The following is a 19,514-nucleotide window of genomic DNA, read 5'->3' on the forward strand; positions in this document are numbered from 1 at the left end:
CCAGACTAGAGGAAGCCAAGCAAAAAGCAGTGTGAGGAAGCCATTCTCATGAAAATGGATTGGCGAAAATGCTTTCGCTTTCGCGCTTGGGAGCTGGCGGTGGGGGATTGCAAATTTGCATAATAGATTATGGGTGCAACACACTTTGAAACACCTTTGAAACACCAGCAGAAAGGAATCGCAAGCAGCTTCATTCCAGCCGAGCTCACAACCGAAAACGAACGAGCCTCATTCTCATACTGTAGGCGAAAACGCTTTCGCGCTGGTGCACATGGGCGCACAACGGTGGGGGGTTCCAAAAATAGACTGGGTGCAAAACACACTTTGAAACACGCAGCATAAAGCTTAGAATCGCACAAAGCTTCATCAAAGCTCTCAACCGAAAACCCAAGAAACGAGCAGCCCCATCCAGACTCGCCGACGAGGGGGCCGCCAGTAGGGGTGTCAAAAATAATCGATTATAAGATGCATCGCGATGCGGACGTGCACAATTCTGCATCGATTAACAAATATCAAAAATCGATTATTAATTAATTTTTTTTTTTTTAATCAAATAAAATAGAATGTAAGTACATGCAGTTGTTTATTTTAATTATGGATCATAATACAATGCAATTCCAAATGCATTTTATTTTAAAAGTAGCCACACAGTGAGAAAAAAGAAAGTGAGAAAAAATAAATCATGTATTGCGGAAAAAGTGATGCATCGATTTAAGATGCATCGCGATGCATCGTGATGCATCGTTTAATCAAATCGAATCGAATCGTTGACAGATGAATCGTAATCGAATCGAATCGTGAGGCCAGTGAAGATTCACAGCCCTAGCCGCCAGGGAGGGAGGCTGCTCAAACTCGCAGCAGCAGCAGCAGCAGAAGAAACTCGCTTGTGACAAATGCTGCTGAAAGCCACCAGAGACACGCCCACGGAGGGAGGAGTTTGAAGGAGAGGGGGTTCAGAACTATATTGTTTAGATGTCTGATGTCTCACTGATGCCAAAAATAAATGGTTAAAGTGACTGTTCTGCCTGTTTGATTGAATTTCACAAAACTGCGATTATCTCAGCTTTCAGTCTCAGACGCTGAAACCATGCTGTACTCAACGGCTAATATCTACATAACTACTAACTCTACAAACTAACTCTTTTAGACAGAGAAAGCACACATTCTATTAGTTCTTTTGAGATATTTTGTGTTCACAAAATCTTAGCAGAAAAGAATCCTCGGCTCTTGAAAGATGAGCCAGAATCCTCAAAAAAACCCTCTGGCAGAAGCTACCTACAGTAAAAAAAAAACGGCTGGCAGTGAATGTGTTAACAACACTTGAGAGCTTTGTTCAAATATGCACTGTTGCATGGTTAGTATTAACATTAGCTATTATCATTAGTATGGGTATGTATTTGGCCATTGGTATTGTTATTATTGCTACTAGTTACTAGGGATGGGCATCGAATTTCGAATTTTCGAATAATCGTTATTATCAAGGTCGACTTTTATTATTGAAAGTCGAAATTCGGGGGATTTTTTTTTTTTTTTGGTGAAATGTTGCATTGTCTGCCCTGATTCTAAGTATAGTCGAATCGCTTGGTTTGAGCAAGTAAAACAATTTTTATAAGCATTTTAAGCAAGGTTTATGGAAAAATGAATGGCGGATGAAATCCCATGAAGAGGGAGAGGGGGTGACTTTGGCACCCCTTTGGCACTCAGACCTGAGCCTACTAAATATTTAATGAACCACTCATGATTGTCAAAACTGTTTTTTATTTTCGAAAATGTCAATGTCATGTAACATGTTCTTTACTTCAGTGGTGCAATGCTTGTTTGAGCTAAAAATCCACAGCAGAAGCTTTTTCTATTAATTAATAAAGCCTTAGACTTAGAATCAGGGGAGACAATGCAACATTTAACTCACAAAAAAAATAAAAATAAAATACATTTTTAATTTTTTTTACATTTTTATTTTTATTTTCGAATTTCGATTAAAAGTCGACTTTGGCCAGCGAATTTCGAATAGTGTTTTTGCTAGAAATGCCCATCCCTACTAGTTACTGGGAATACACATCTCTCAGGCTGCACTCTGTGAAGTTAACTGTGCTATCCTCCACATCTCTCGAGCCACAGTGTGTGCAGACAAGAGCAGCTGCGTGCCTGCTCTCTCCCCCTTCTCTCTATCTCCCCCTGTCTCTCTCTCTCTGCCTGTCTCTCTCTCTCTGCCACGGTCTGAGGGCAGAGAGAGAGAGACAGATGATTGTAATATATATATATATGTTGGTCTCGACCTAGTTTCAAGATGAAGACCAGTCATGTTACCTCACATCACAATAGGCATCAGCTCCCAGTCAAGTGTAATCCTAGTGTGACGTCCGTTATGACGTGTGACTCATCACCCCATCCTCAATAGCCAATCAGCCCCTGTCAACATGCCAATATGATGTCACTGCGGAGGCTATGAGGTGGCAGTACATATAGCCATGCTCAGCGCGTAGGGGTGTCACGATATTTTGTCGCACGATATATCGCGATATTGAAACGTCACGATATGCGTATCGTCAGAAAAAAATTATATCGTTAATTTTTTTTTTTTTTTTTTTTTCCCCTGAATAATAATAGAACAAATTTAGCAGAATCAACACGCACGAGTGAGGGGGTAGACTACTACTGGGATGGCAAAACAGCTCAAGGGGTACATAAGTTTAGGGACCATTGAGCATGAGTTATTTAACACATTGACTGCCAGCCGTTTTTTTCTTGCTGTAGGTAGCTTCTGCCAAGCCGTTTTTTGAGGATTGTGGCTCATTTTACAAGCGCCGAGGATTATTTTCTGCTTGGAGTTTGTGAACATACAATATCTCAAAAGTACTAATAGAATGTGTACTTTCTCTGTCTAAAAGAGTTAGTTTGTAGAGTTAGTAGTTATGTAAGCATTAGCAGTTGAATACAGCATGGTTTTAGCATCAGAAAAAATATTCAGAGATAAACGGCTTTTTGTGAAATTCGATAGAACTGTCACTTTAACCATTCATTTTTGGCTCTCTCTCTCTCTCTCTCTCCCTCCCCCTCTCGCTCTCTCTCTCTCTCCCTTCCCCTCGCTCTCCCTCCCTCTCTCTCTCTCTCTCTCTCTCTCTCCCTCTCGCTCTCCCTCCCTCTCTCTCTCTCTCCCTCCCTCTCGGGAGGGAGACGCACTAGGTTTAATCCTAGTGAGAGGGGGAGAGGGAGAGAGAGAGAGAGAGAGAGAGAGGGAGGGAGGGAGAGAGAGAGAGCGAGAGAGAGAGAGAGAGAGAGAGAGAGGGAGAGAGCGAGAGGCAGAGTTGCTTCAACTCCTCCCTCTTCTTGGCTGCAGCGGCCGTCACAGTCTCAGTGCTTTTGCTGCTGTCCTGTGCCTGTCTGCAGGCTGCTGTTTGAGGAAGTCGGCATGGACTCGCTCGCTTCTTGGGAGTTTTGGTTGAGACAAGCTTTTGCGATTCTGGTCATATTTATGCTGCATGTTTCAAAGTGTGTTCCACCTGTAATGTATTATGTAAATTTGCAATCCCGCATCGCCAGCAATCAGCGCGAAAACGAGAGCGTTTTCCCCCAACCATTTTCATGAGAATGTAATACTGTAAAATCGCCTCGCCATTTCCTTGAATGGCTTGCTCCCTTTTTCTTTGATTTCGCTCGTCTGGGGGAGCACTGTCAACACTTAGTGGGTCGGTAAAATAGATTATACACATTCAATTCCTCCAATAATTGTATAGGAGACGTAAAAGGGATTGATCAACGCCCCACCGTCAAAAAAAAAAAAAACGATTTTTTTGACGAGTACACTCGTCGCTGGCAGTTAACAGCTGGATTGTGTTTGACGAGTACACTCGTCGCTGGCAATCAAGGTGTTAAGAAATAGATTACTTTATTTTTCTTTCACCATGCAACAAACATTTAGTTTGTGACAGTGTGACACATTCTATTGCAAGAGAAGCATTATCTTCCATGTTGTTTTATAGTTATTATAATATCAATTTCCAAAAACAGCATTTGTTTTGTATTTTGTGTATTTCAAATGAAAGTATTTTCCCAGGGCTCCCTTGAAAAGAGGTTTCGATTTCAATGGGACTCACATGGTTAAATAAATGATAACTAAATACATAAAAATTATTTACTTTTGTTATGTTAAAAAGAATATTGTTAAAATATCGTATCGTTATCGTGAACCCAATATCGTGTATGGTATCGTATCGTGAAATTAGTGTATTGTGACACCCCTATCAGCGCGTCATCATCCTCTTTCCCTGATCCTTCACCTCCATGGTCGCTGTACCTGGGCAGGTCGTATCCCCTCCTCTCAAGCTGCGTTTCGCCCCACTCACCTCCCCAGTCCACCACCAACGTCTTGACTCCTGAAGAATCCCCTACGGGGGGGGGGGGATTCTCTATCCTAGTCTGAGTAGATGCCCTCCTCTCTCACCACAAGAAGAGAGTCATCTTACCACGGAGTCATTACGCCAAAGAATCAGTTGTCATGCTGCCATGCCATAGAATTAGTTGCCATGCCATTTCATGCCATAGAACTAACCGCCATGCCATTCGTGAATAAAGCTCGCTTGTTAAACTTTACCCACTGGTCTCTCATGATTATATATATAATATATATATATATATATATATATATATATATATATATATATATATATATATATATATATATATATATATATATATATGTATATAATATATATTTGAGAGAGACTGAGAGAGAGTAGACTAAGACTAGTTACTGCGTATTCCCACTAACTAGTAGCAATAATAACAATACCAATGGCCAAATACTTACCCATACTAATGATAATAGCTAATGATAATAGCTACTCCCCATGCAATAGTGTATGTTTGCACAAAGCTCTCAAGTGTTGTTAACTGGCACAAGAAAATGTCAGGTTTAAGGTACCTCGGTTTAAGGTAGATTTACAACAGATCAAATTAATTGTGCGATTAATCGTGATTAACTGTGGACTCACACTCTATATAGGCAAAAAGTGTTTTTAAATAATTTTGTCATATATGTCATATCTTACAAATCATTTGATGTGATGCATGCTTGCATAAAGTCCCATTTTATAATTGTCCCATTACTTACCTTCGGGTCCTGAACTGGTTTTTAATAATCGTTGCAGTAGATCATTCTTGAGGATCTTCCTCAGAACCTCTTTGGTCACCTCCAGAGTGTATTCGCTGTAGGTCTGGAACATGTGATCTACTGTGTCCAGCCTGTCTGCCTTCTCCAGGCGGCTCTTTGGGATGGCTGGGATGTCTAGGATGCCAGTCTGCTGCAGGAACCACTTGAACCTCTTGAACTCGTCATCTCCCAAATCATCCAAAGTTCCCAAGAGCAGCTCTACAGGTGTCGCCATCGTTGCTCCCTGATGAGAAGACATTAGGATTAGTTGACCATACTATTGATCCTGTAACTGTGAGCTTGCAGATAATAGCGCCCTCATCTGACTGGCAGTTCTCACTTTTGAATGGCTCCGGTTCCAGGAAGTGAATTTCCCATTCATTCGTTTCAGAACATTCTTATAAAGTTTTAATCCTGGAAGCAAGCCAACCAGCTAAGATATGAATCATGACTATGAAACAACAACAACAAAAGGGGGGTAAATGGCAAATGTTTTATTTTTATTGTTTGCAGTTTTCTCTTCTTTTTTCTTCTTCTCTATTGTGTGGCTCATAATACTGTCAATTAGTGGTGTAAAATTAATTTGCGGTTTATACTGCAGTGCTTATATATCGTTCCTCCACAGAGATGCTAAATCGAGTCGAGTCAGGTAGTCTAAGTAATAATCATGATAGTAATAATATAATAAGAATCCCTGTGTGTGAGCGAGCAAATTCTGTTGGGCCACATATGCCATTTTACGTGCGACCGTGCAGAGCCGGATTTTTAATTAGGGATGATTAATGTTTGAAAGTCCAAATGCCAAAAATGTCACAGGAAGGACAAAACCCTACATGCTCCCCTGTAAAACTGCTCAACGCCCCCGGGTGTGCTGTTGTTTTCCTATGGGCAGAGCGCTGCTGCATATCATTGGGCGTCACTGCTCTCCATGGGAAAACAATGGTACAGCAGCAGTGCTACACTTAGCGTCACAAAATAAAATAAATACACAGCGTTCAAATTTGCCACCGAGCGCTGCGCTCCAACTTCAAATTATTTCAACTTTGACCTTGTTACCGCTGACCTTTCATGAGTGCATGACACATGTGGAAGGAACCTGGGTCCAGAGATGGGAAGTAACAAAGTACCATACTTCATTACTGTACTTAACACGTTCACTGCCAATGACGAGTTAACTCGTCAAAAAAAATCCAACGGTTGACTGCCAATGACGAGTTAACTCGTAAAAAAAAAAAAAAAAAAAAATTTGACGGTGGGACGTTGATCTAACCCTTTTACATCTCCTATTATAATATGGGAGCCACCGAACGTGTACAATCCATTCCACCGACCCACTAAGTGGCGACAGTGCTCTCCAGACTATTGAAAGCCAAGCAAAAACAGCAGCATGAGGAAGCCATTCTCATGAAAATGGATGGGGCGAAAACGCTTTCGCTTTCGCGCTGGGTGCTGGCGGTGGGGGATTGCAAATTTGCATAATAGATTATGGGTGAAACACACTTTGAAACACCAGCAGAAAGGCCAGAATCGCACGCAGCTTCATTCCAGCTGAGCTCAACCGAAAACCCAGAAACGAACGAGCCTCATTCTCATACTGTAGGCGAAAACGCGTTCACGCTGGTGCACAACGGTGGCGCACAACGGTGGGGGGTTCCAAAAATAGACTGGGTGCAAAACACACTTTGAAACACGCAGCATAAAGCCTAGAATCGCACAAAGCTTCATCAAAGCTCTCAATCGAAAACCCAAGAAACGAGCAAGCCCCATCCAGACTCGCCGACGAGGGGGCCGCCAGGGAGGGAGGCTGCTCAGACAGGCAGGAGAAACTCGCTTGTGACAAACGCTGCTGAAAGCCACCAGAGACACGCCCACGGAGGGAGGAGTTTGAAGGAGAGGGGGTGCGGGTGCTGATATGGAGGAAATTACTGTTCAGAACTATATTGTTTAGATGTCTGATGTGTTACTGATGCCAAAAATAAATGGTTAAAGTGACTGTTTGATTGAATTTCACAAAACTGCGATTATCTCAGCTTTCTGTCTCAGACGCTGAAACCATGCTGTACTCAACGGCTAATATCTACATAACTACTAACTCTACAAACTAACTTTTTTAGACAGAGAAAGCACACATTCTATTAGTACTTTTTAGATATTTTGTGTTCACAAAGTCCAAGCAGAAAATAATCCTCGGCTCTTGTAAGATGAGCCAGAATCCTCAAAAAAACCCTTTGGCAGAAGCTACCTACAGTAAAAAAAAAAACGGCTGGCAGTGAATGTGAATGTGTAGATTTTCCGGGTATCTGTACTGCTGAGTATTTATTTTTCTGACAAGTTTTTACTTTTACTCCCTACATTTTAACACAAGTATCTGTACTTTCTACTCCTTACATTTTCAAAACAAGCTTGTTACTTTAGTTTTAATGCACAATAGGGATGTAGGTACTACCGGTACTACCCCCGAACCGCGGTACTATTGCTGTAGAACCGGTTCTATACTAAGAAGGGGTAAAAAAAAAAAAAAAAAAAAAAAAATGTTTTACTGTTTTTCCACTGTTTTTCCACTGTTCCACTGTTTTCCACTGTATACTCAGTGTATATATATATAAATAAATATGTTTGGTAGATCACTTTGACTTGGTCATTTTAAAAGTAGCTCCCAAGCTGAAAAAGTGTGGGCACCCCTGATCTAGACTGACCGAGGAACATTTTGACACCCTTGTTTTCTTGGCTAGGAACCTGAAGAAGACATTGGGATGGGAGGGACTGAGTGAGTAAACTGAGAGTCAGCCAAACAGTGAGTCTGTCTACCACCCATAGGAGAACTAGGGTTTAGGCTGAGTAGGCTGGGGGACAGAATGGGAATATGAAGCCAGTTATGCTGCCTGTTGAAGAAAAAAAGATTTGAGTTTCTGCTGCTATAGTGTTTTATTATATTATAATTTATTTTATTTATTTTACTTATTCCCATTTCCCACTGTTCAAAAGATTTGTGTTATGTTACTGAGTGTGTACTTATTTGACAAGTAAAAGTTAGACAGAATTTAAATGCCACCAATTATTTATTTATTGTTGTTATTGGTGTTTCTCTGAGTTTTTGCTGCTATAGGCTAGTGTTTTATGGTCATTTTATTTTCACTGGCATTACTTTATTTTACTTACCGGTATTCTCACTGCTCAAAAGGTTTGTTTTGTTCAGCATTTAAATGCCACACCAATTTATTGGTGTAATTGTTCCCAAACTCTTAAAATAAAGCCAAATCTTGACATTGGACAGTTTCACTTTTTTTTTTACAAAAAGTATCGAAAAGTATCGAAAAGTATCGAAATACAAATTGGTACCGGCACCGAAACAGAAATTTAGTACCGCTACAACCCTAATGCACAACAACAACGATTAAAGAAAGACAGAGAAGAAACGGGGCAGAATGAATAGAGATAGCTCATTCCAGGCTCCGCCAATAGTATGGAATGGCACTCGTCCGGTCCCCTAAATGTCAGCTTGTGATTGGCTCTCTGTCAATGTTACAAAACTTAATTGGCTAGACAGTCTCCTAAGGGGGCGTTGACATAACCTGGAAAAGGAGTGCACAGTCCAGCCACCAGACCACATCATGTATCGATGTATCAGAACCACACACCAAACGTGACAACGCTGTCATAAGAAAGACGAGAGACGGACTCTCGGTCGCGCTGAGAAATTGCGTCTGTGAATAGTGATGTTCATGTCAGCCAGAGGAACCAGCAACATGAGCGATGCCGCTGAAAGTGAGCTTGAAGTTGTCAACACTGCAGACTCGAACGAGCCAGACGCTCTGGCAGTGTAGCTTTTTCTTTTTCCAAGTCTCTTGTTTACTTGGCGTAATAGTTGTCTGATCAGACACTATAGAAAGAAACACAAGACAAGCAGGGTATAGTTACATCTTGTCTTGTGTTTTCAAAACTCAGTGTTTGTATGTGCTCCAGAGGCTTCAATAAAGTAGGAGACACCTTGTATCCAACAGTTAAACTTTTGTGATTAATGATTTGCATATTCATATATCCTGCAAATATGAATGAGGGAGGAATAGATGTCATTTTAAGGATTTTAATGGGATAATTTGACTGTTTTTGTGGAAAAACTACAGCACAGAATTTTAAGATGTATAAAAACACGTTTGTAGGGGATATTTTAAGTTCAATAGTCTTCAAATTATATTATTAATATATGATGTGAGGTTCAGTTAGCTTTGCACAGAAACATCCGGTAAAAATACTTTTTACTTTTACTCATTGAGTACATTTCATAGCCTGTACTTTTTTTTACTTTTACTTGAGTAAATACATGTAGTTGAATCAGTAGGCTACTTCTCTGGCAGTGTAGCTTTTTCTTTTTCCAAGTCTCTTGGCGTAATAGTTGTCTGATCAGACACTAGAGAAAGAAACACAGGACAAGCAGGGTATAGTTACATCTTGTCTTGTGTTTTCAAAACTCAGTGTTTGTATCCAGAGGCTTCAATAAAGTAGGAGACACCTTGTATCCAACAGTTACACTTTTGTGATTAATGATTTGCATATTCATATATCCTGCAAATATGAATGAGGGAGGAATAGATGTCATTTTAAGGATTTGAATGGAATAATTTGACTGTTTCTGTGAAAAAACTACAGCACAGAGTTTTAAGATGTATAAAAACACGTTTGTAGGGGATATTTTAAGTTCAATAGTCTTCAAATTATATTATTAATATATGATGTGAGGTTCAGTTACATGTAGCTTTGCACAGAAACATCCGGTAAAAATACTTTTTTTTACTTTTACTCATTGAGTACATTTTATAGCCTGTACTTTTTTACTTTTACTTGAGTAGATAGTTGAATCAGTACTTCTACTTTTACCAGAGTCGTTTTTTTACACAAGTAACTGTGGAAGACCGGGGATAGTTGTAACATGGGTCAGTTGTAACACTTTCCATTCCTCCAATCAGGAGCAAGTTATGAATCACCTGATTCACTCTGCACATGCTCAGTTTAGTCCTTAGTCCACATGTGAGGAAGTAGCAGCCTGTGGCAGATATAGCCAATTTTAGGAGGAAAAAACTAATTTTGAGGTAAGAAAGTATATGTTTTTACTTAATTAATTTTTTTGATAGCATTGTCTGCTTTGTAGTTAAACTCATCAAACTTAACTCATGTTAATTATGTGTCTATGTAGCTATTTTACATGCAAATTGTTAGTGCTAATGTTTTAGCTGTTAGCTGTAAGGTAAGCTACTTCATAGAGACAGTCCGCATGTCTGGGAACGCCCACAAAATGTTAAACGGCTGGCGCGCGAGTGGGGTAAAACCGCCGATATATCTCATGGGCTGACTCACCAAAAGACGGTGCTGCGGCTCTAAACTACAGGTTTGGGGGTTCTAGAGCAGAACACATGACGTCTGCTCAGATGTGCGTTTACTGCGGTGGTTAAATACCCGATCGTGTCTGCCTGGGCTGGGCTATCAGTCAAATTCTAACTTTGCTGAATGGATAGAACGGGGTTTTTTACCCCACCCTGACCACGCCCCCAGCCAGGCTGAGCCAGCTATTGTGGGTGTTCCTAGGGCCTGTATGGGCGTTCCCAGACATGCAGACTGTCTCTATGGCTACAAGTGTCTGGGTCAGTTGTAACACATGAACAAATCGTACAAACTACCCCAAGCAAATGTGTAATTGTATTTATGTTTTCTTTGAATTTCAGTATGACTCAGTCTTGGCAGAGAAAGACTGACTGTACAAAATAGTGACTCCCTGGACTTCAACTCCCATGATCCTCCTCACCTCACATTTGCCCTTTCCCCTGATTCACTCACCCATGCACACCTGCCAGCACTCCGGACTAATTACATTCAGCCACCTTGTCTGTATTTAAACCCTCAGTGTTAGATACCCTTTGAGAGTGGTATCCTTGTTTGCTCCTTATCACGTGTGCGTAAATGACTTAAGTTTGTTGTATTGTGTTTGGTTAACCTCATCATGTTACCTGTTTATGTGTTTAGCTATTATGTTATGCTGTAGCAGTGCTGGATTAAGGTTATCTTTGTTTCTACTTTTGCCTTAAGTAATTTTTCAGACACACTAAAGTTCAGTTGGTGCACATTTGTTCAGTTTAAATGTTAGTGTAGAGCTAGTCTCGAAGCCAGAGCCATGAGAGTTCTTACGCTGATACACTACGTTACTGCATGCTGCAGAGCTCTCTCTGGGTCTGATACACTATGTTACTGCATGCTGCAGATCTCTCTCTGGGTCTGATACACTACGTTACTGCATGCTGCAGATCTCTTTCTGGGTCTGATACACTACGTTACTGCATGCTGCAGAGCTCTCTCTGGGTCTGATACACTACATTACTGCATGCTGCAGAGCTCTCTCTGGGTCTGATACACTACGTTACTGCATGCTGCAGAGCTCTCTCTGGGTCTGATACACTACGTTACTGCATGCTGCAGAGCTCTCTCTGGGTCTGATACACTACATTACTGCATGCTGCAGAGCTCTCTCTGGGTCTGATACACTACGTTACTGCATGCTGCAGAGCTCTCTCTGGGTCTGATACACTAGGTTACTGCATGCTGCAGAGCTCTCTCTGGGTCTGATACACTAGGTTACTGCATGCTGCAGAGCTCTCTCTGGGTCTGATACACTACGTTACTGCATGCTGCAGAGCTCTCTCTGGGTCTGATACACTAGGTTACTGCATGCTGCAGAGCTCTCTCTGGGTCTGATACACTAGGTTACTGCATGCTGCAGAGCTCTCTCTGGGTCTGATACACTATGTTACTGCATGCTGCAGATCTCTGGGTCTGATACACTACGTTACTGCATGCTGCAGATCTCTCTCTGGGTCTGATACACTAGGTTACTGCATGCTGCAGAGCTCTCTCTGGGTCTGATACACTAGGTTACTGCATGCTGCAGAGTTCTCTCTCGGTCTGATACACTATGTTACTGCATGCTGCAGATCTCTCTCTGGGTCTGATACACTACGTTACTGCATGCTGCAGATCTCTCTCTGGGTCGGATACACTACGTTACTGCATGCTGCAGATCTCTCTCTGGGTCTGATACACTACGTTACTGCATGCTGCAGATCTCTCTCTGGGTCTGATACACTACGTTACTGCATGCTGGAGAGCTCTCTCTGGGTCTGATACACTACGTTACTGCTAGAGATGCTGCGATCAAGATTTTTCAATTCCGATCCGATTTCGATATTTTAGCTCAAAACCGATCCGATTCCGATCAAATTTCGATACCCGATTCGATACCGATTTCGATCCGATACCGATACAGCACATATTTAAGTCTCTCTATGCTGTCTGATAGCTAGCAGGCAACAAACATTTTTAGGGTTAGGTATGTATGTGTGTGCTTTGGTAATATAGTATGTAAACAATTTAGTTCATCTAATTCATTTGATGTAAAACTAAAACATAACAATCAAATTAGGGCTGGGCGATATGGCCTCTAAAGAATATTGCAATGTTTTTCGGCTATATCGCGATACACGATATATATCTCGATATTTTTGAAATCTCTCATAAATGCTCAATTTAACCCTTCAGGGTTCATACACATTTTGACCAATGGATTTCCATGACTTTATCATAAGTTCTTAACCTGTATTTTATGCACACCTGGGGTAAAAAAGAAGAAGAAAGAAAGGGCAAATGTTGTGAGCAAAGATGGATTTAATATTCCATAGCTCTGACCTAAGCAAATCTGACATCACTATTGTGATATAATATTTTTTTTAGTAAAGTGTATCACTCAATAGTCATTACAAAAAATAATGGCTTTTATAGAACCGAAAGCCTAGCTGCTTAGTCTGCAGATAAAACATAAAAAAATACATTTAGACTCTTATTGGCATGACGGCAACATATAAGCGGTCTGAATTTTGCATGGGGCCAGTTCTATAGTGAGGCATGGAAAGCCTCACTATACGCCATCTGTGTCGTTTCACTTTTGACTGAAAAATGATGCCTGTAGTCTAGATTAAAGAAAATACATGTATGTGATGTTGACAATTATGTAGGCTATGTGCGCATTCGTTTTCCTTATAGATCATGAGTGCTCCGCAGCTAGCTACGTTAGCTTGCATGTAACGTTAACGTTAGTTGATTTTGGAGACACAAACCCTGGACGTTACATTTTGAGTAGGCTAATGCATGAGGTTCTCTATGGTTTACGCCAGCTCTGGGAGTATGAAATGCTTTAAATGCGGGGGTTTTGGTCACAACAAGCTTGTGGAGCGCTTCCCTGCAACTAGATAGCCTAACCAGCTAGCTAACGTTAGCCCCGTTAGCCATCATCACAACAACTAACGTTAACGCCAAAACAAATCCGCTGCCTCATCCCCACGTTTGGTTTAGCGTAACGCCAGCTCAGACTTTCCCCTAATCTCAGAAACCTTGCGGGACATGTCTTGCAAATTGCAATAGTGGTTGTTTCTGTCAGCCACACTGGGGGCAGCCATGTTTTGCCAGTCTATGGTGCGGACGCGTGATTTCGAATCGCACATAGGTTAAGGACGGGTGTGTCTGACGTTTTGGCCCTGGCCTCTGTGTGCTGCTGCTGCTGCTGCTGCTGCATGCTGGATAGAAATCCTGGAGCGGAGTCATGGAATGGAGTGCTTATATCGGAGCCTTGGATCGGTCATTTTCGCTGGAATCCGATCCGATCCGATCCATGTTTTTTGGCTGATATCGCGCCGATATCCGATCACATGATCGGATCGCAGCATCTCTAGTTACTGCATGCTGCAGATCTCTCTCTGGGTCTGATACACTACGTTACTGCATGCTGCAGATCTCTCTCTGGGTCTGATACACTACGTTACTGCATGCTGCAGATCTATCTGGGTCTGATACACTACGTTACTGCATGCTGCAGAGCTCTCTCTGGGTCTGATACACTATGTTACTGCATGCTGCAGATCTCTCTCTGGGTCTGATACACTACGTTACTGCATGCTGCAGATCTCTCTCTGGGTCTGATACACTACGTTACTGCATGCTGCAGAGCTCTCTCTGGGTCTGATACACTACATTACTGCATGCTGCAGATCTATCTCTGGGTCTGATACACTACGTTACTGCATGCTGCAGATCTCTCTCTGGGTCTGATACACTATGTTTCTGCATGCTGCAGATCTCTCTCTGGGTCTGATACACTACGTTACTGCATGCTGCAGAGCTCTCTCTGGGTCTGATACACTATGTTACTGCATGCTGCAGAGCTCTCTCTGGGTCTGATACACTATGTTACTGCATGCTGCAGATCTCTGTCTGGGTCTGATACACTATGTTACTGCATGCTGCAGATCTCTCTCTGGGTCTGGGACGCTTTCCCCCAGCCGGCTGGTAATGGGAGGGAACCGTTCACTTGGCCAGTCATATGCCAGGGATGGTTATGCACTAGTTAGTGCACTAGTTAGTGCACTAGTTAGTTAGTTATGTTAGGGATAGATACAGTCCTGCCCAATCAGCAATGACTTTGCGGTGACGCGAGGTCAACCCACTCATGGGAGGCACAGCCCATTTTTCGAACCACTCTCTCATTGCTCATTGCTTCTACGACCTGTCACTCATTCAATTTCACCCCCCTAGACGCGCCCCCAAACCCCAGCAGTGGCTGTGAAGTGATACAGACTCAGTAGTATGCGGAGCGCAGCGATTCAACGTAATATTTGAGTCTGGGGAGAGACTAGTGTAGAGCTGACTGACAGTGCAAGACAATTAAGCACACTAATATTCAGTTGGTGCACATTTGTTAAATTTGATTATATAACAGTAACTAACATAGTACTTGAGACACACACACACACACACACACACACACACACACACACACACACACACACACACACACCAGTTACTGTATGTTAAAAAGTAATGTAATTGTTAAATAAAAAGCTTTCAATATCTTAAGTTTTTGTTTTAATCCTTACTTCATAATGTTACATTTCACCCCAAGGTGTGTTACAACTAACCCAGACTATGGGGTGGATTGTAACATTTCACTCGTTGTGTTTGAGACTAAGCCATGCATTTTCTGTGTGTGTTGCAGAGGTAACAGCTACACTATGATAGCAGACACATGTAATTAGTTTGTATACAATTTTGAATGCACTGGCTTTAAAGAGCTCCAAGATACAGACAGAAATGTCCAAAATGTTACAACTATCCCCTGCCTGGGTCTACCATGTCTCTGTTCAAGCTACAGACTAGTTAGCTGTAGGATCCGCCTCCTCCACCAGAGCAATTTAGAGAGAGAGTGGCATCAGTGGAGGACCAAAATGTGTGACTCATTAGCCAATGAACAACAGCCAGGAAGGGGTCTCGCTCTACTTTTGAATGACTCATCAATCAATCAATCAATCAATCAATCAACTTTAATACATGTCCCAGAAGAGCACTTTGGTTTACATCAGGCAGTAGTGGTTATTAAAAGATACACTCGGAACATTATTACTAGTTTGAGAGTAATAAAGGCACACTTCAATATTATACAATACATATACATTTGTTGCAATATGTACAGATTCCAAAAGACCGTCTACTCCCTGCTGCCAGTCGCAGCGTGCGCTGCACCCTTTGCAACTAGCTCATCAACAAACGCAAGAGGCTGCCATAACATACAGCGCCAGTTTTGGATGTGTCAGAGAAAAAAAAAAGGGGGGGGGGAGGATGCAAAAAGCTAGGGGGAGTGTGTGAAGGCGGGGGGATTGGGTGGGGGAAGAGGGTGGTGGGATGGGGTGGGATGTGCGTGCGTGCGTGCGTGTTTGTGTATGTGTATATATGAGTCCTTGAGTCTGTGTGTTTATGTGTGAAGTATGCCTGAAGTAGTGCTGCACGATTAATCTAATCGCAATCGCGATGTCAGCACGTGCGATGTGTGCGATTATTATCATTTTTTCACGTCTTTTTGAGTGTGTGTGTGTGTGTGTGTGTGTGTGTCCTCTAACGTTACACGCGACGCAGCAAACACACGTTTCTCTGCCATCACAATGTGGGCATCAACACTAGCGGGAGGCTTCTCCCATGCACTCCCGCAAATTAGTAATGTTATGCGCAGCAAAGTTACATTTTACCGAGGGGGAGAGAGAGAACATCCATGATCGCTAACAGCTAGCTATGCTAATAACTAGCTTGCCGTTCAGAAACGCATGTAAACAGCCGTGTGATTAGTGAGAACGTCAGTAAAATAAGGAGAGAGCTGCAGGTGCTTATGCAGAACTAGTGCACAGTGGGTAATGACCCGCTGTGATGAAGAATATAGCGAGATTAACAAGGTTGATAGCAAAACACTGTCGCAGCTGCCAGCAGCAGCACCTCCAGGCTTCAACTAGCGTTTAGCCTGTCACATGACGCCTTCATGGTCCCTCGATAAAGTATGCAGAAATATGCACGTTACCGCACCACTCTCTCAAGAAGCGTCACGTGAGTGTGGCGTTTAAGGCCATCTGTCGCTACAAAATAAATAAACGGGGTGTATCATTGTATTACTCGACAGACATGTACGGTAACTAACTTTGCCAGTCTGAGCCATCTTCTATGTGCTGTAACACAGTTTCTATTTTTCTGGTGTTTCTTTTTTACATGTTTGGGACAGGCAAATGTCTCAAAATGTTTTATTTTTTTGTAAAGATAATTTTATTTCAAGTTGTTTTATTTTTTTAGTTTTAATATATTTTAAATTGTAACATATTTCATGTATTTTAGTCTGTGATACGTGAAACCGTGGTATTTTTGTCCAAGGTTATCATACCGTCAAAAACTCATGCCGGCACATCCCTAGATACCTCTTGTTTATTATATCGCAATCACAATCGCAATCGCAATATTGTCCACCCTAATCGCTAATCGCACCTTTCCCCCAAATCGTGCAGCACTAGCCTGAAGCTCCTTTCAGGGTCACGACACAAATCTCGGCGGCGGGTGAAGAGCGCGACAACACAGCAGGTTGCTATGGAGACAGCCTCGAAATGCCCAGACCAAAGTCAACAACAGGTGTCCATGAGGGGCGGGGGAGGGGTGGAGGTGTAGAGCTCTACATTGCAATTAATCTTCAGGGGGAGTTTCTTGCGAGCGGCCTTGCCGGGCCAACAAGCGAGTGGGGGCGCCGGAATCAAGATAGGATGTTTGGTTAGGGGAGGGAAAACAGCATTCCAATTGATTTCTGCTCCAGACATGGTCTCCAACTAAGCACTTCCATGCAGAGCAGTGAATTTCTCCAAAATGTGATCCATCTTGCGATTCAGATCAGAAATCGCACCATCCATCTTGCGATTCTGATCAGAAGTCATAACAGTCTGAGTACTCACGGCTCGGCCCACCTCGTTTAACATGTTTAACATGACGGGTAGCTTTGGGCTTTCTTGAATGGCTCCCATCATTTTTACTTTCCGATAGACTAGGGCAACGCTCAATCCAAGAAGCAAATGTCCAAATGCCGCCAGGCAGACAACCCGCCACTTCTCCCATGAGTCCATAATATAGCCCGCAGAAAAAGTACCGTCTGGGCAGATAGGTTCCCCTGAACCAGCGCTTCTCGTGGATTTTTTTTTGTCAATTGCGTTGAGAGACCAGCTTATCAGTTCCATGATTACTTCAGATAGTTTCGAAGAGTAGCCCGGTCAGGACGAGTGACCAGGCAGTGGGAGAGAGGGAGAGACGAGAAAAAGCGACCGCCTTCGTTGAGAGCAGAGCAAGCATTAGCCAATGAACAACCAGGAAGGGGTCTCGCTCTACTTTTGAATGCTAAAATGAAGCTGATAATGTACCATTTGATTCTATACACGGCTCTGGCTGTGACTAGTCATCTGTTTACTGTGCTACACTCTGTTCACCAGCAGAGGGTGATATTTCTCATCTCATATGAAGCTCTGAGTGCTCAACACATTTTAGACCCAGAGTGTGAGAAACCCACAATGCTTCAGAAAGTTGCTCATTTCACCATCACTAGTGGTTTCCTGTCTTCACTTCCTGTATTTCTGTGAGTTGGTAAACAGGGCTGAAAGTCACACTTCCTCTTCTAGCACAGAAACCAGCAGAAACAATATACATAAAAAAAAGTATACTGCACAAATAAACAGGAGGTGGTAGTGGATTGCTTTCTTTAGCCCTGTTATTATTAAACCAACAAATGTAACATTCAAATGAAAGTATAACACTTAATCATAAAGAGAGGAGAGAGCAATACTGCATGTGGAAGTTTGATTTATCTAATTTAGCTTTACTATGGAAGTCAGTGTGTGTGTGTGGGGGGGGGGGGCTGCTGAAAAGTGAATGTGAATCATATTATCACATGTTGTAACATGCTGCATATCTGACATATCTGAGTGTAGAAACACCAGGATAGCCTGCACTTTCCTTCAGATAGACCAACCAGGTCCATCACAAAATTTTAAAGGATTTTCTTTGTCACTCTGGAAATTTGTATGTTTAACACATTCACTGCCAACAGTTTTTTCAATCCTGTAGGTAGCTTCTGCCAAGGTTTTTTTTGAGGATTCTGGCTCATCTTTCAAGAGCCAAGGATTATTTTCTGCTAGGACTTTGTGAACACAAAAGAACTAATGTGTGTTTTCTCTGTCTAAAAGAGTTAGTTTGTAGAGTTAGTAGTTATGTAGGCATTAGCAGTTGAATACAGCATGGTTTCAGCGTCTGAAAATGAAAGCTGAGATAAATGCCTTTTTATGAAATTCGATAGAACAGGCAGAACAGTCACTTTAACCATTTATTTTTGGCATCAGTGAGACATCAGACATCTAAACAATATAGTTCTGAACAGTAATTTCCTCCATAACAGCACCCCCACCCCCCTCTCCTTCAAACTCCTCCCTCCGTGGGTGTGTCTCTGGTGGCTTTGCAGCGTTTGTCACAGGCTGCCTGTGTGCTGCTGCCTGTCTGTGCTGCGCTGCTGGCGGCCGCTCTCGGGCGAGTCTGGATGGGGCTCGTTCGTTTCTGGGTTTTCGGTTGTGAGCTGGGATGAATCTGCGTGCGATTCTGGGCTTTCTGCTGGTGTTTCAAAGTGTGTTGCACCCAGTCTATTTTTGGAACCCCCCACCGTTGTGCGCCACCGTTGTGCGCCAGCGCAAAAGCGTTTTCGCCAAACCATTCTACAGTATGAGAATGGCTTCCTCACGCTTTTCCCTGCAGTTTTGGCTCGGCTTTCTCTAGTCTGGAGAGCACTGTTGCCACTTAGTGGGTCGGTGGAATGGGTTATACACGTTCGGTGGCTCCCATATTTTTATAGGAGATGTAAAAGGGTTAGATCCACGTCCCACCGTCAATTTTTTTTTTTTTTTTTTTGACGAGTTAACTCGTCCACGGCAGTCAACCG

General features: G+C 42.4%; 1 protein-coding gene across 1 annotated transcript in view; it reads right to left on the minus strand.

The window, feature by feature from the left end:
* Positions 1-5,384, minus strand: part of LOC310789175 (protein NLRC3-like) — a gene marked incomplete at its 5' end in the record, with an annotated part of 39,957 nt that extends 34,573 nt beyond the window's left edge. The window contains one exon of the mRNA XM_083650763.1: positions 5,111-5,384. Coding sequence (XP_083506889.1) covers positions 5,111-5,384 — 274 coding nt within the window. The remainder of the gene's footprint in view (positions 1-5,110) is intronic.
* Positions 5,385-19,514: the final 14,130 nt, after the last annotated feature.

This window comes from Poromitra crassiceps (genome assembly GCF_964638095.1).
Source record: "Poromitra crassiceps genome assembly, chromosome: 14".
Lineage (NCBI taxonomy): Eukaryota > Metazoa > Chordata > Actinopteri > Beryciformes > Melamphaidae > Poromitra > Poromitra crassiceps.